The 15,293-nt window shown below is 43.1% G+C and overlaps 1 protein-coding gene across 1 annotated transcript in view; it reads left to right on the top strand.

Annotated features, from left to right (window-relative positions):
- LOC119386353 (uncharacterized) overlaps window positions 1–5,237 on the top strand; it is a 28,612-nt gene extending 23,375 nt beyond the window's left edge. Inside the window, 5 exon segments of the mRNA XM_037653673.2 lie at window positions 80–178; window positions 1,295–1,412; window positions 2,328–2,452; window positions 3,796–4,611; window positions 4,613–5,237. Coding sequence (XP_037509601.2) covers window positions 80–178; window positions 1,295–1,412; window positions 2,328–2,452; window positions 3,796–4,611; window positions 4,613–5,227 — 1,773 coding nt within the window. The 3' untranslated portion in view covers window positions 5,228–5,237.
- Window positions 5,238–15,293: the final 10,056 nt, after the last annotated feature.

Below are 15,293 nucleotides of genomic sequence, written 5' to 3'. Positions count from 1 at the left end.
TTGGTGCGACACTGGTGTTGGAAAGACTTCGCTGTTTGCTTGCTTGGATGCACATGACATTGGCCACACTTTGTCTTAGCTGCTGGATGGTGACCAGTTCAAAGCCATTGACAAGATCAAGACAACTGGGAGCACATATATGGCTGCCATTGGGCTCATGCCTGATGCACGGATCGGGGTGAGAATGCTTCCTTGACCACTTCTTGACTTGCCGTATCATTATAGGCAGACAAGTTGATGAGGGCAGTGTCACTCACACATGTCAAATTAATAACATGCCAGAGCGATTGCATGTTGTTCAGTGTGGTTTGGTGGGGAAATCTGTCCTGCAAGACTACACAGGTCTGATGTTCCTACTATTTTCTGCCTGCCTACTGTTTCGTTCTCTCTGTCATTACACAAGCATATAGCATGCACATGCATGCAGACCAAGATTGCCATTATAAATTTAGGTACAAAACCAGTTGTGAGCTTGCATTCGGCTTATATTGAACGACTGCTGCTTTGTTTTCGTAAGAAACTGGTTTCGGATTTTCAGACCATCTGCCAGGATATGGAGTCATTGTTTACTAGAAATCTATACCTTACGTATTGTGACAGGTTGCGTGCTTGATATACTTGAATGCGAAATTGCTTGCACGCTGTACTTCAGGTGGACGTTAGCTAGAGCCCACCAGGTGGTCAAAATCAATCACAGAGCTTTTCCACTGCAGCATTTCTTATTGAATCTGTGCTGCTTTGGGATACTGAGATATGAAAGGCAGCACAGAAGACAGCAACACAAAACAAAGGGTACCATAGGACAGGTGCATTGTCCTGTGGTCTTTGTCTTGTGTTACAGTCTTTCTTGCTGCCTTTGAAATGAACCTTAACCAACATGCCGAATTTCACATTCTGTTGTAATACTTAATGCTATTCGTCAGTCACAAGAAAGCCTTTTATATACGTCCAACAGTATGTTGTTTAATAAAAATGCAATGCACATTTTACGTCATTGTTTTCTTCTAGAATCCCATTTGACTGCTCTGTAGATGGAGTGCACGTCATAAGTGTTCTCAAAAACAAGCAGTAGCTTACAGCACGGGTGAAATTATGCACGTTACTAAATTTCCATGCAAGACGATACTGATTAGTGTCAAAAGAATGCGGTTTGTTATTGCACGCATCAATCTGGGTTTACTGACATTGCGATTGAGCATTCTCGGCAAGAGCTGCATTTGTGAAAGTTGTGGTGGTGCTTGTTCTTGCATCATAAATGTAATTCATACTTTTGTGCCCCCCTCACCTTGTGCAGGATGACCATGAATCTGGTGCCAGCTACATGAGTACCATGGCAGAGCTCGTGTTCACCATGAAAGACTGCCTTGCCGATATCAATGAAAATTCTTACAACAACTTCATGCTTCGTGTTGGTTAGTCCGGCGTTTCTTTTATCTTGGCACTTTTTTCGTATCGCCTTATTGCCATTGAACCACATCACTAAATGGGCAGGCAGACTGATCAAGTTGTTGGAAAATAAAGGCGTACTTATTAGCCTGAATCTTGCAGACTGTCATCCTCTAGAATCCTGATTGTTTGTTGTCAGGTGTTTTTCCGAACTGTGGTCTTGGTGGGGGGATGGTGTGTTGCCAAATTTTCCGGGCGGTTAGGAGGCATACAGCGAGAGCTCTCCATCTTTCTCTATGGTCTTCTGGAAAAAACTGCATTGAAGCAGGCTTGTACATAACAAAATTACATGTAATTAATTACTTATAATCACATACATTTTCTGGCAATTTTGTAATTTATATTAGATTAATTATCGTACTTAGTAACGCTCACCGCAGTTCAAGTACTTCTTCTTTTTTTGAGTGACGATTACATGTAAGGAGCTATATTATTGCCAGTTAGGTATAACAGGCGAAGTGGCTTTGAGCACTTAAATTTGGTCGAAATAAGCAGAGTGCCTGTGGTTATGGCCTGTGTGGCCTTACAGTCTCGTATGTTACGACAGCAAAATCCGGTTTCTCAGTATTTGTATCTTCATACTAATGCTCCGCCTATGTGGGGTGGCTTCTCCACGCTGTACGTAGCACTTATTCATAGACAACAAAGACACCAGCTTTCACAGCAATGTAACCACAATCTTGCACGCAAGGTTCGTTCGTGTGTATACCAACACCGTCATTCCCACCATCTGCAAGCCTATGCTAATCATCTAAAGTTACTGTTAATTCACTTGTGCTGAGTCTCAGTTTTAACTTAAATTACCTTGCACTTCTGATGAAACCATAGTTCTAAAAGGGTTCTCTTTCGGTATCCCTATCGTATACCTTTTTATTTTGCAGGGCTCAATATTGGTCCTGTAGTAGCAGGAGTGATTGGAGCCCGCAAGCCACAGTACGACATCTGGGGCAACACGGTCAACGTAGCCAGTCGCATGGACTCTACGGGCCTGCCCAACCACACTCAGGTAAATTTTGACGTGTCAGAATATTGTGTCCATAGCACAGCAGTACTATGCAGTATTGAAAGTGCCACAGAGGCTCAGAACATGCCGTTTGTATTTCAAAATTTTCTGCTGGCAAATGTTCTCATCTCCAGGTAATAGTAATACAGACAAGCAGGTAGATAAGCAAATACTAAACAAGCAACTGGCCTCTCAGTGCATTAATGAACAAAGGTAGTCAAACCGCACATCCAGTGATCTATCGTGTAACTAACTTTTTATTTATATTAATTACGATGTGATAATGACACTATACAGTCTTTGTAAATGTGATCTTGTTCACCGTTAATAGCAAATGACCTCCCATGTGTCCGTGATAGAAGTTATTTGAATATTAGTATTCTCACTGTAAACCAGCTTTTTGTCCATGACACCTGTTGTGTCGCATGGTGCGATGCGTCATTCACTTGTTGTGTATTACAGTGCCTCTCTAATCAGGGCATGATAACTTTTACAGCGAAAGCTGTTATGAGATCACAACAAGGGCCGTTTTTGGCGCCGTAATTGTCCGCCGCCGGTGTCCGTAACCACTATCGCTCGAAATAAGAAAAAAAAAAAACTAAATAAGAAAAAATTTCCAGGATGGAACGAGGTTTGAACCTGGGCCCTCTGCGTGTGAGCTCAGTATTCAACCTCAGAGCCATGCCGGTGCTTGAAACTGCTTTGCGAAATGACCCTATACAGGCTTCATATCGGGAAGGAACATCTATGTAATGTAGCGTGGTAGAAGAGTAAAATAACAACCAAGTTAACAACGCGTTTAGCAGGCGTAAAATTTGTTGTTGAATGCTTCAACCATTATAAAGGTGATAATTCCATCGAGCCACAGAAGTCTACCAGTTGCTTCGAGAATGAAGAAAAATTGCGGACCCAAAAATATGATGATTTATAGCGTGTTCCAGTGCCTTCTATTGTGGGAAGCCCATAAAGTCAAGGTCTCAATAAGATTCCCTCTCTCTATCTCTTTCTAACGTTAGGCAAAGGAGAAATGACAACCTACTTTCTGATTAGAAATGGATCGACCGCAAGACTCGCTGATGGTACTCGCTTTTCACGAGTAGTGTCCAACTTCACAAAAATTATGTCGTAGTGGGTACAAGGGAGAGAGGTGCCTCTTCGGTGGCCTGCGCCTTCCGCGCAGGCCTGGCGTTTTTTGTGTATCCAGCTCAATGTATTTTAAACCTCAGCAGGAGGAGAAGAATAGCCTCTCAAAGTAAAGGTGAAGGGCGGAAGCCTGCCTCCACCTCTGAATCCAACTCAATGCTCAAAGGAGAAGAATAGCTCACTCCAGCTCAAACTCACTCCAGAGAAGAGAAAGTGGGTCCACTCCTAACAGCTGGGCAGGGCAGCACCAAAAGGCAGTTCCACTGGCACCTCATGATGATGTTTTACCATACACCCAGCCCAAGCCCATCATTGTGTCAAACACCCCTCCACATGGGTCTAGATCGAGAGTGAAAACCGGAGTGTCTTCCAAACCAGAGTCCCTTACACGTGGTGACCCTTGGGAGAGCTTGAAACAAATAAGAGTGCCTCCTCCCTCGCTACCTGGTGACCAAAGTGAGGCTGTGCTGACCGACGACTGTAGCCTCGATCCTCGGTCAGAAAGCGCAAGCAGCCACCTTGACGACGGGCATTCTAGCAGCGGAAGCCTCATTGAGGAAAGTCACTGTTTAAATGACCATCCGTCATCGCCGCATGGAAGCTTGTCAGGTCCTGGCTTTCCCTTGCTGTTGTTAAAAAATTCGAGCTGTCCTCAAGCAAACTGCATGTACCCATACTCTCAGTCTATGGGAGACTATGAGGCAAGTCCCAGTATCATTGGCCCAGGTCTCCCACAAGTTGGTCACTCTCCTAGCCACAATGTCAGACAGCCATATGACGGCATGTTTAGTCACACAATGCCTGAAGCAGCAGCTCCAAACACAAGACATGATCCCGAGCCTGCAGTGTACTTCGCAAACTCTTCAGGATCGCGTAAACGAACTCATGAAGAGACAGTTAGCAGTGCTGTGACAGTGCCTCCGGTTGACTCCCCAGAGCAGGTGCCTCGTAAGCAGCTCTGCAACTCGAGTCCGGCATCAAAGAGACTTGTCTGGGAGCACGGCAAGGCCAGGCCTCCGCTCCTGACCGTACGTCACGACGCTGACGAGTTGGCCATGGAAGACTATCAGGAGAACTGGGAACATCTGTGTGGCAGCCCAGCCAAGATATGCCATGAGCGACATCCTCAACGGAAACTCCCAGCGCATTCTCATGAGGCTTGGCGAGGACTCCACGGGCATAGCGCTTCGACTGGCCGAGGCGGGCCACCCTCTCGGCGGACCACTTTTGCACCTCGACTCGCGAAGCAGCTGGAGCAATGACGGTTCGAGCGAGGCAGACGAGGAAGGAGCTCCGCTGATGGACAATCACGGTGGTGGCTACACGACAGACGACGCGTCACTCGCCAATGACCAAGGACTAACAGACGCAGAGGGGGCCCTTAGTGACCTCAACTCGCTCCTCAACGACGCGGGCCACGAAGGGGATGACACGAGCATCTCTTCACGGGCCAGCAGCCGCTTGCTCAGCATTGACTCACTCAGTGTTACTTATGACTCGGAGTACGACAACTATGGAGTTGGTTTCAATGGTGCCATGGGCCGCACTGAGGACCTGAGGTCGCTCACAGACTGTATAGCTCGCAATTTCGGCCACTGCGTGAGTGACAACGAAGACAGTGACGTGCTTGCCTAATACTGTTTTTCTCCAGCCCTGCTTTGCACGCAAATAGCCTAATCGATGACAACTGCATTATCTTTCTGGCTCCTTTGAAAAAAAAAAAAAAAAGACTCGCGTGTCGATACACTCAGTATAAACGCACATCTTCATTTGTTTAATTTTGCCACAGCTATTGCTGGTAGTCATGTTTTGACCTTCCGTAGTGTTCACTTCTCATGATACGTTTGATCGTCTGGAAGACAGACTTATCACCATGGGTGCACAATAGAGTGAATGAGAGGTATGGCCACAAGACATAATTTACTATGATGTGTTAGTAAAATACAGAGAACCAACACCAGCCAAATTACACAGGGCAAAGGTATACTAGCATGATTACATGCTACTGTTTTATTATTTTTCAACAGTGTTGTTATGCCTTCGAGAGTTTCTCTGAGAGGTAGATTAGAGGAAATTAAAAAGTGTAAGCTCCAGCAGAAAATTTTTTACTTACTGGTCATTTCATTACAATCTGTAAGATGGTCAAGATTGCATGGTAGCATGGACAATGGTGCGAAATATGGATGGTACATAGTTTTAGTGCTACGTTCCTGCTTTGTATCTATGAAGTTGCTTGACAATTTCGTATACTCTAAGTGGTAGCTGCAGCTTGAACTCGTTTTATTATGTTCTTAAACATCACCGAGTGGAATTATATATGTATGTGTCTACTGGAGTACACTTGAAAATACTTCAATGCAGTTTGTTGCCAACCAAATGCAGTTTTTTGGTTAGCCTGCTGCCCAGTCAGCTTTTATAAGAGGCTGATTCTTCGGGTTAACCAAGCTGTGGCTGTAACTGGGCTCCTGTTTATTTCTTGCCACACTGTAAAAACATTCGCTTTATTTTTTATGGAAGTGGGTGTGGATGCTTTTGTGAGGAGTGGGTGTAGTTTTCATTTATTGTCAAATGATTATATCGCAACATGTGTTTGTGCATAGACACACTGAATATACTTATAAGAGGCACGATACGGGCCAATCGCCTCATGAAAGCTGCACGTTATTATTACATTAACAACTTTCGTAAGATTATTGCAGGTTGGAATCACCGAGTAATTGTTGAAGGGAGCACATGCGAATTGATTGCATTGCCGGTTAACAAAAAAGCTCTTCTCTGTCACTGTGCTCTCATGACACGCTTCAACGTTTGTCTGCTCATAACAAATGATTGCCAGTTAATATAAGCTCACCAACAAGGCAGGAAAAAAAGTAGAGACACCTATTTCTTTAATGTCCGAACGTACAAGCTGTCAAATTTGTGTACACAGCTTGAATCTTGAAACAGCAATGTGCAGAAGTGCCTTATAGTTCCTTGTGCTAATAGTCACTGGTATTATCAGCAACAGTAGGTTTAGTGGGCACCGCACCTCGGGTCGTGTTTCACATACACGTAGAATAAATGTGCCACACAGGACCAACATTGTAAACTTGACTCACTTCATGTCCGCGTCAATGCATATTCAAGCATATCTGTGTTGTGATTAGTGCGCTGGTGCAGCCCCAGTGATAGGATGTATTTCATTTAAGTGCATACAGAATCTACATTGAACCTCGGTGTTCTTCGCACCTCATCTCACTGATAATGCCTACCGGGTGTCGGCTGAAAGTGCGGAAGTACTGCCGGCTGTGTGCTTGTGCATAGGTGTTAATGTTACTGAGGACTGCAGTATTTCTGACCTCACAGATTGCATGGTTGCAGCTAACAACCTACAATGTTGCAGTTGTCATAGAGAGCAGAGAACAAGCGAGGACTACCTGTTTATTTCCTCCTTATCACCTTGATGATACTTTAGTGTGTTCTTGTTTTACCACAAGGAGGTGCATAAAAGATGTCGTGAGACACTCGCACGTCACTACAGTGGGAGTCTGTCGCTGCATTTCATACAGCGATATGTCTGTACGATATACAATCTTGAAACAAGGCTCAGTTGTCATAGACTCTTAGTGCATGTATTAACCCCCTGTATGCTACACTGAACCCACTACATGATTGTTCAGGGATGTTTGAGGTGTTGCATCAAATGTAGGAGTATCTCTGTTACTAAGTTTCAGTGGAAAGTGGCCATCCTATTTTGGACATTGCACAAGCACAATGTGTAGTCTACAGTTACACAGGTAGGAACAGTTACAATTCATTACCAACTTTTCTGCCATGTATTTTTCAATAGTATACACTGGCTTGCTGTTAAACTAGTCATAGCAAAGAATTGAATGTAGCAATTACAAATACTAATTCACTTGCAGGGTAATTGCAGTTGAAGTAATGCTCAAGCCTTAATCTTTACACACAGCACAAACAAAACAGACACAGAAAAAGAAATAATGTAACACAAGCACTGACTCACACGTGTAAAGATGCAGATGTACCGACTCACTCAATTAGCTACCATACTTCGAGCCTTAATTCCAGCTTTGTATCCACAGTAGTAGCATTAGCTTGTTACAACAGATACAGTTTTCAAACCATGTTTTTTTTAGAACTACAGAGTGGTAGTAAGCTTGAATTACAGTAAAACCTCGTGCAATTCGCGGGGTTTCATCATCCGGTAACCAGAAAACATGATATAACAAAAGAAACTTGGCAATTCTGATTAGTGTTATTCCAGAGAAACAGCTGAGATTGCCAGTAAAGTTTTTAGATGTACGCACATTTAACTTCGCAAAAGAGTGCAGCCATGAGCTAGCGTATACCCCATGACATGCTCTTCACTCACCCGTCTTCTGAAAGCATTCACACCTGAACTTTTTGTCTAGCGTTTTTTCATTCCCAGAGGTTACTGTCAACATTGTAAGGAGACTTGTTTGATAGGTCAAAGGAGCATTTTGTAAAAAATTTTCATTGCATGTTATGCAGTGCTAACGCTCCTTCCATCAAGCTAAAGGGCACATCATACCTTAAAAACTGAATTTGCACTTTCGATGCACACTGATAAGAACTTGCCAAGCATTATTCGTTGAAGATGTCATTTACAGCACAATGGTTCAAATGCGTGGGCCTTTGGTGGCCTCTGCGATGAAACTAGGGATTCATATGCTTGCAAATCTGAGCATGTACAGCTTTTCTAAACTGTGAATTCTAGTAGCACTGCGGCTCTTCTCAAGCACTGGCTATTTGCTACTGCTTGAAGTACAGCGCGACAAAAGTTATGCCATTCCACAAGCAGAGGAATGCAAACTAGCCAATTCCTTGCTATTTGTCACTTCTCGTGAGAACGTGCTTGATGCTTCTCACCAATAAGCTAGTGTAATTTGTTTGCAAAATGCCATGATCATGCTGAAGCATTTCATCAGGGCCAAAGCCTCTCCCATCCCCCTGCCAGTGCTAGGCTAGTTGATAGGCTCTTATGTTGTGCTGTATCTCAATCACAGAGAACTCCAGGGTACACTATTCCAATACGAAAGGTCGGCCACTGGGCAAGGAAGGCTCAAATAGGAGTGCTGAACCGGAAAATCGGCATCCACATGAATGTAGTATTAAGTTTCAAGTACCTATGCAGTTTTTTCGGAGAGGAAGCTTCACAGTTGATGCGATATAAGGGATTAAAGCCAGCATCGCTTGTCTTTTGTGGCCAGTTCATTGCAACAACTGAGATAAGTGGAAAAGCGGCAAAGTGATGGCAACCTAATTTGAAGCACGAGAACCCTGAATACACAAACTGATGCAGTGGACATGCATAGGGCAGAGGAATCTTTATGGACCCTTTTCGTATCTGCAAGGCTGGCTCTCCTACCAGCCAGATTGATGTTCTGTAATTATGGCATGGCCACTTTTGCATTTAGTACGTACGAACACAATTTGAGCACCAAGGAAGTATTAAATGTGGCTGTTGTGGTGTGAAACCTTGCATGAGAGACAATCCATCGTGTGCAGCTAATACTCATTCTTCATTGGAACTGTGATGGTGTCGCCACTGGTTGGACAAATGTGCAATGCACAGAAGAGATATTGGGAAAAGGGTAGCTACCACGAATGGCCATTTCAAAAGTAGCATAAGGTGGATTGTTTCATATAGGAAACATGCTAAAAAAAGAGGACAAAAGACAAGGATATCACCGTTTCCCACTTTCCCCTCTAGCCCATATTTTTTTGTGTGCTACAGACAGGGAATAGTTACCTTTCATAAAGCTTCCTCAATCTTGTGGTTTTTCATAGAATTAGTTCGCTAGTTTCAAATTAAGTTCGCCATGCCAACAGCGATTTTGTCTTGGCATTGGCAACACGGTGTTTTTGTTGCACCACTCGCCTTTATGCTCACTATTACAGCACCTTTAATTTATATATCCTGGATACGTATTAGTCCACTCAAATTTCCCTCTTAAAAAAAAATAATAAAGGAACAAAAAGAAAAGGACACTGACACTGGTCTGCTCACTTTGAATGGAATTAAGCGAATGGCAAGCTCCTTTTTTTCACACAGATGTGCACACACATGAACATTGGTTGAAGTTCTCCCTAGAGTTCGTGTATGGCTGGAAGAAAAGGTACAGGTGCTTGTTCTGTATCTCAAAACAACACTTTCCTACCGCCATCAATTCTTGCGCCACTGAGACGGGGCTAAAACACTTGCGACGACACAGGCGCCTGTGTTGTATGCGTTTTTCTCCATATTGGCGTCATCAATTCTTGCGCTGTGTGTGACCAACCACCTCAATTCGAGGCATCGCTTGAACACTTTCCTGTTGTTCTAGTGTAGAAATGATTGCAACGCACTGTTGGGCAGATAACAGGGTTAATACGATGTTTACATCTATTTTTAAAAGCAATATTCAATGACTCAATGTTTCATTGTGTACGTAGCAAGCAATAAGCAAAAACCTAGCAAAATCTACAGAAAGTCATACTGCAAAAGGCTTCTTTTGTATTAATGACAAGTCGACTGAGTTCATTCTGCGGACAGGAACACTGATGTAACCAGTTGTGGCCTACTTGTCATCCATGGCACTTCTTAATGCGTGGGTTTATGTTAACGCTACTGCTTTGTGTCCGTACACAACACTCATTATGAGGCGAGTCTGCTAATGGGGCAGTTTTATCAGATGTCTTTAAATTCCTTATCAAGGAACTTGGTTTAACGTAGCTTGTCCTTAGGATATATCTTGTAGCTTAGCTCACTGCAGTTAAAGAAAAATGATTAGGGCCATGGAAAACATGCAAAAATGAAATTTAAGCATATTAAGAAAGTATGCTGATTTTGTTTCAGGGGCAGAGGGCTGTTGTCACTAACAGCACAGATTTGCTGTAGTGTAAAAGTGCATTGTACATGACCAAAAGCATCCTTTATTGTGTTTTTGTTGGAATCTCTACTGATGGTTGCATGCAATGCTGACTACGGCATGTAAGAATCACTGCAGGGTTGCTGTGCTAGAACACAATTACCTGCGATGTCTGAGCAATGTTATAGTGCCTGTATGCCCCCCCACAAAGACTGTTGAACTTGTTTTTAGTGATGTTGTGCAGTCCTTGCCATGATTTGAGCATCAAGGTTAATAGTGAAGGGACTGCAAATGTGTGGCTGATAATGTCGTAGTTGTGGTTGTATACCACCACCATGTGTTGGTGAGTATACACCGCATTTGCTCACATGAGACCTTCACTCTTATTTTGTACTGTTACAGGGTTCAAAATCTTGTACAGGTCATACTTTGCCACTTGCGCACACCAAGTAGAGCACAGCGACTGCTGTCGCTCTTCTTTAGTTTCTTGAATATTCCAATTGCTAAAAATAAATTGCCACACAGATTAATGAAATTGAAATTCGGCAAAACCTTTTCCCGAACTCTACAACCACAGGAGTAGGGAATGCAGGCTTTGCACAAGTAAATATGGTACACACATGCGCACAACCACCTTTCTATAAACTTTTAGCTTCAGACAGCATTGCCCTTGTTTGCACTGATGCTTCAAACATCTGATAAACACTGATGTAGCACCAAAGCAAGCTTTGTAACACTAAAGGCTCTGAAGTGTGAAATAATGCAGAAGTCATTTTACTGCATGTGAAATAGCACTGTGATGGTTGTGTAGCAGCCCAACGTGAGGAAAAAAAGAAAATCAAGTGGTGACACGTGACCGTAACTGCCCTGAACACACTTACGATACAATTTATGGCTTGTTGAAATTATTCAACTTATCAGAAAATACCACTTGGCAGGTATGTTGTCATGCATCATCCGTAACAGTGCGATGTTTTTCAAAGGCGCACTACGATCGTAAACATGGACAGAATTGCTGATGTGAACAATGCATGGTACGTGAGTATTATCTGTAGTGCATCAAATTAGCTTTGTATATATTGCATTCAGAAGCATTTTCTTTCTCGAAAGTGATCTCGTTAAGACAGCTGCTTGTGAGCTCTGGGCCCCAATCTGTAGCCATCTGTAGCCTTCAATGCTATTCCTTTTTCTGCTTTATCAGTGCTTGGAGTGATGCTCTGTTCATGTAATGAGTGGGATAAGCCAGTCATAGACAGCAGATGATAAAAAGACGATTTTGTAGCAAAGGTAATCATTACGAAATTGTGGCCCAGCTGTGCTTCAGCATCGATGTGCCTTCGGAAGCTCTCATGCACATACCATTAATCCACAAATGATTTCACTACAGGGTGACAGTGTGAGTGGCAGCCCGACTGTTACCTGTTGAGTGCGGCATGCGACACTTCTGCAATGCTACTAGTATAGATTAAAAGAGGAATAGAAAGCAACCTAAAAGCCAGCAGCTGTGGCAGTCAGCCAGAGCTACAGTTATCAATTGCTATGTTTCCAAAGCTGCTCTGCACTGGAAGGAAATGTTGGTAGTGTCCCGATAGTCGCATTTGCTTATAATGGCCCAAGACCCCCATATGTATGCACACCCCATCTCTCTCTCTCACACACACACACACACATGCACATACAACTTAGGTGAACTTTGAACAAAATTTCTAGCACCATTAGTGTCATGCAGCTTTTATGTTGCTTACTTAACACATTTGCGATGGTTCACAATGCACCCATGACAAAACTTTTGAAGTCATATAACCCTGGTGCAAACAAACTTTGTGAAACTTGTTGTGTTAGTTAGTCTGCATGTACTTCATGTTAAGCACAGGCACACAGAAACGAATGCCACGGAGTCGTCACTGTGACTGAAGTAGCTAGTAATAGACTAACAACCTTAGTAACAATCCTATCTGTGAAAATATGAACAAATGCAGCTATACTTTGTGTCTGAACGGGCCTGCCAGCATTTGTCGATGCTGTTGAGATAACAAGGCATACACACATCACAGTATTACATACACTTTCGACAGAGCCTACACACAAATGTGTCCTCCATGTGTGGAGCTCGCATGCACATTTACAGACAGGCTGGACAACTGCTTACAGCGCAAGCTTCATTCTTGACAGTGTGCTACGAGGTGTTTTTGTACTACTTCCATTCATCCTTGCTCAAATGTTTTCCATTAATTTTCCGAGCAAGATAAGGGCTGACCCTGCTGAACTGGGGTGCAAAAAAGTGACAGGACAAAGACTTGGGGTAGTTGGTTGAAGTGCATTTTGAACTGTAGCACCGGAAATCAATTAAACGCAAACAAATTATACTAAGAGTTGCTGTGCAGTGGCTCTTTGTGTCCCATCCATTTCTTGTGCTGCAATTCAGAATGCAGAGTACAAAAAAAAGGTCACCGAAAAAAAAAAATGAAAGATCTTTCCTCTTAAGCACACAGCCAAAAATACTCACCATGCAAAACGTACATGGTGTCTTCCTCAAAGGATCTAAACTGTGTGCTTGGGCCCCAGATATTTGGCTTTATCACTCGAGAACTTTTGTTAGCAGGTGTAACTATGAATGTACCATGCCACCTTCCTTGTTGCGCCACTTGTGCCACAGTTCAGTATGATCAGCCTGCACCAAGTCGCCCAATTGTCTGTTTCACTGAACATAAGAACACTGAAAGGGAAAGGAAGAGAAGCTATGCTTGTTGTTTGAAAGACTGCTATGTACCATGCTCTGAAACTAGAACAGTTTTCTGATAATCATACTTGCCGGAGCAAAATATTGCAACTTCACTCTGAGAAACCTCGGACGTTATCATACTTTGAATGTACAAAAGTACAAAAACAGAAAAACGCCACTGCCCGAGGCTATCGATTTTCAACGCAACACGTAATTGGGTTATCTTTCTCCTCCACCACCCCACAAATGAGCTCTGCTTTCCTGCATAGAAAAAAAATGTTCACGGCAGTGCAAGCCTGTTTTAATATAGCAGCCCCGATCCTGTATTCATTCCATTCCCATAGTCAAATTCAGAACAATTTTAAAAATCTGAAACCTACAAAACATTACACGCCACGTATTTTCCAAAGGAACTCTAGTTCTTTGTCAGTGCCAACTGTGCCAGTTAGTCAAGCAATTTGCGTATCGTCCTATGGACGCACTATAGTCCCGCCAAATTTTTGTTTTCGAAGGGTAACAATGGAATTTTTCATTGTTGTTGCAGGATCAGTGATGTCAATCATTACGCCGTGGCTCTTCATACGTGCCTGCTTGTTAATGCACTTGACAGACTCGAAGCAATATTTATTCACCCCTGTTGTTGCGTGCACAGGCACACATCATTTGCCTGCTATCAAATGTTGATGCTCCTGAGATACTGTTGTTGTTAATAGAATATTGTAGCGACAGTTGTTGCCATAAGAGTACAGCATGCGTACTGCGTGCAAGTTTAGTGCCAGTGAATGACTCTTAAACTACTTAAGCCATGTACGAATAGCCTAGAAAGGCAGTGTAATCAGCTGTACGCTTTATAGTGCGACACTTCAATAGCAGAAATGGGAGGGAACAAGGCAGTTGATTGAATTGTCAAGTGAAGATCCACTCAGAATGTAGCAATTCGAATGAGCAATGATGTATGCACATATAGGAAAAGTATTGCCAGTTAAGAGTCTTGAGAACTTGGAAAAATGTATTCATGGGTCATCACTGTCCTAAATCTCTCTGCCTGGTACTGGTCCAGCATATGTATCTGGTTGCATAGAAATGTCTGGGCACAGTTCTGCACACAGCATTATCAAGACATATTGAAAGCCGCATGCTCTGAGCATATTTGCTTGCAATTGAATTGGTTCGTGCACTACTGACAATCAACTTTTAATCTGCTAATACGTTTAAATACCTTGTAGTATGTCTATGCTTGATGCTCATTTGTGAAAACAGCACAGCAAATTTCGCAAAGTGCACAGTACATTAAAGTGACCTTCATTACAGTTAAACATACTCACAGATATCTTAAAGGGGCCCTGCAACACTTTTTCAGCATGATCAGAAAACGCTGCCGATCTGTATTCAGGGCTTCTGAGAACATGCGAGCCAAACATAGTGCAGCACGCGGTCTGGAATTTACAATTTATTCTCAAAGTCAGCTAGAAATCGCTTGCTCTTTTATCGACAAATGCTGCCACAAACCCTAATGATGCGCGATAAACGCAAAGTCCACGGCCATTCACTGATTTGAGCATCGTGACCTGCACAGTTACCGCGGCTGCCGTGACATGTTCGCAATCACACTGAAAGTAAGCCACGTGTCCGAAGAAGGGAAAAAAATAAATAATTACAAAGGAAAAAACTGCTCATGGTCATGACGACCGCTGACAAATGAAATTAGTTTCTAGCCCCCTCCCCCCCCCCCCCTGCGTAGCTTTCGCCGAGCTCTCTTGTACGAAAGGAGAGAGAAAGCACTTAAAATGTGCAACAAATCTCTGTAACTCCGCTGGAACGAGACGAATTCTAAAAACTTTCACGGCAGTCGATTGGTGAGGCAATAAACTCCTTCAATGAAGCCTTTCGATGATTAAGAGAAAATCATTGCAGGGCTCCTTTAAAGAAGTACTTTAAAGAAGTTTAAAGTTGCCCTGCAACACTTCTTCAGCAGGGTCAGAAAATGCTGCCGATCCATAGTCCAGGCTCCCAAGAACACGCGAGCCAAACATTATAGCGCAGCACGCGGCCTGGGATTTACAATAAATTCTCAAAGTCAGGTAAAAATCACTTCCTCTTCTCC

The sequence above is a fragment of the Rhipicephalus sanguineus genome, chromosome 3 (assembly GCF_013339695.2).
Source record: "Rhipicephalus sanguineus isolate Rsan-2018 chromosome 3, BIME_Rsan_1.4, whole genome shotgun sequence".
In the NCBI taxonomy this organism is placed as follows: Eukaryota; Metazoa; Arthropoda; class Arachnida; order Ixodida; family Ixodidae; genus Rhipicephalus; species Rhipicephalus sanguineus.
This window is presented reverse-complemented; position numbering and strand designations above follow the sequence as displayed.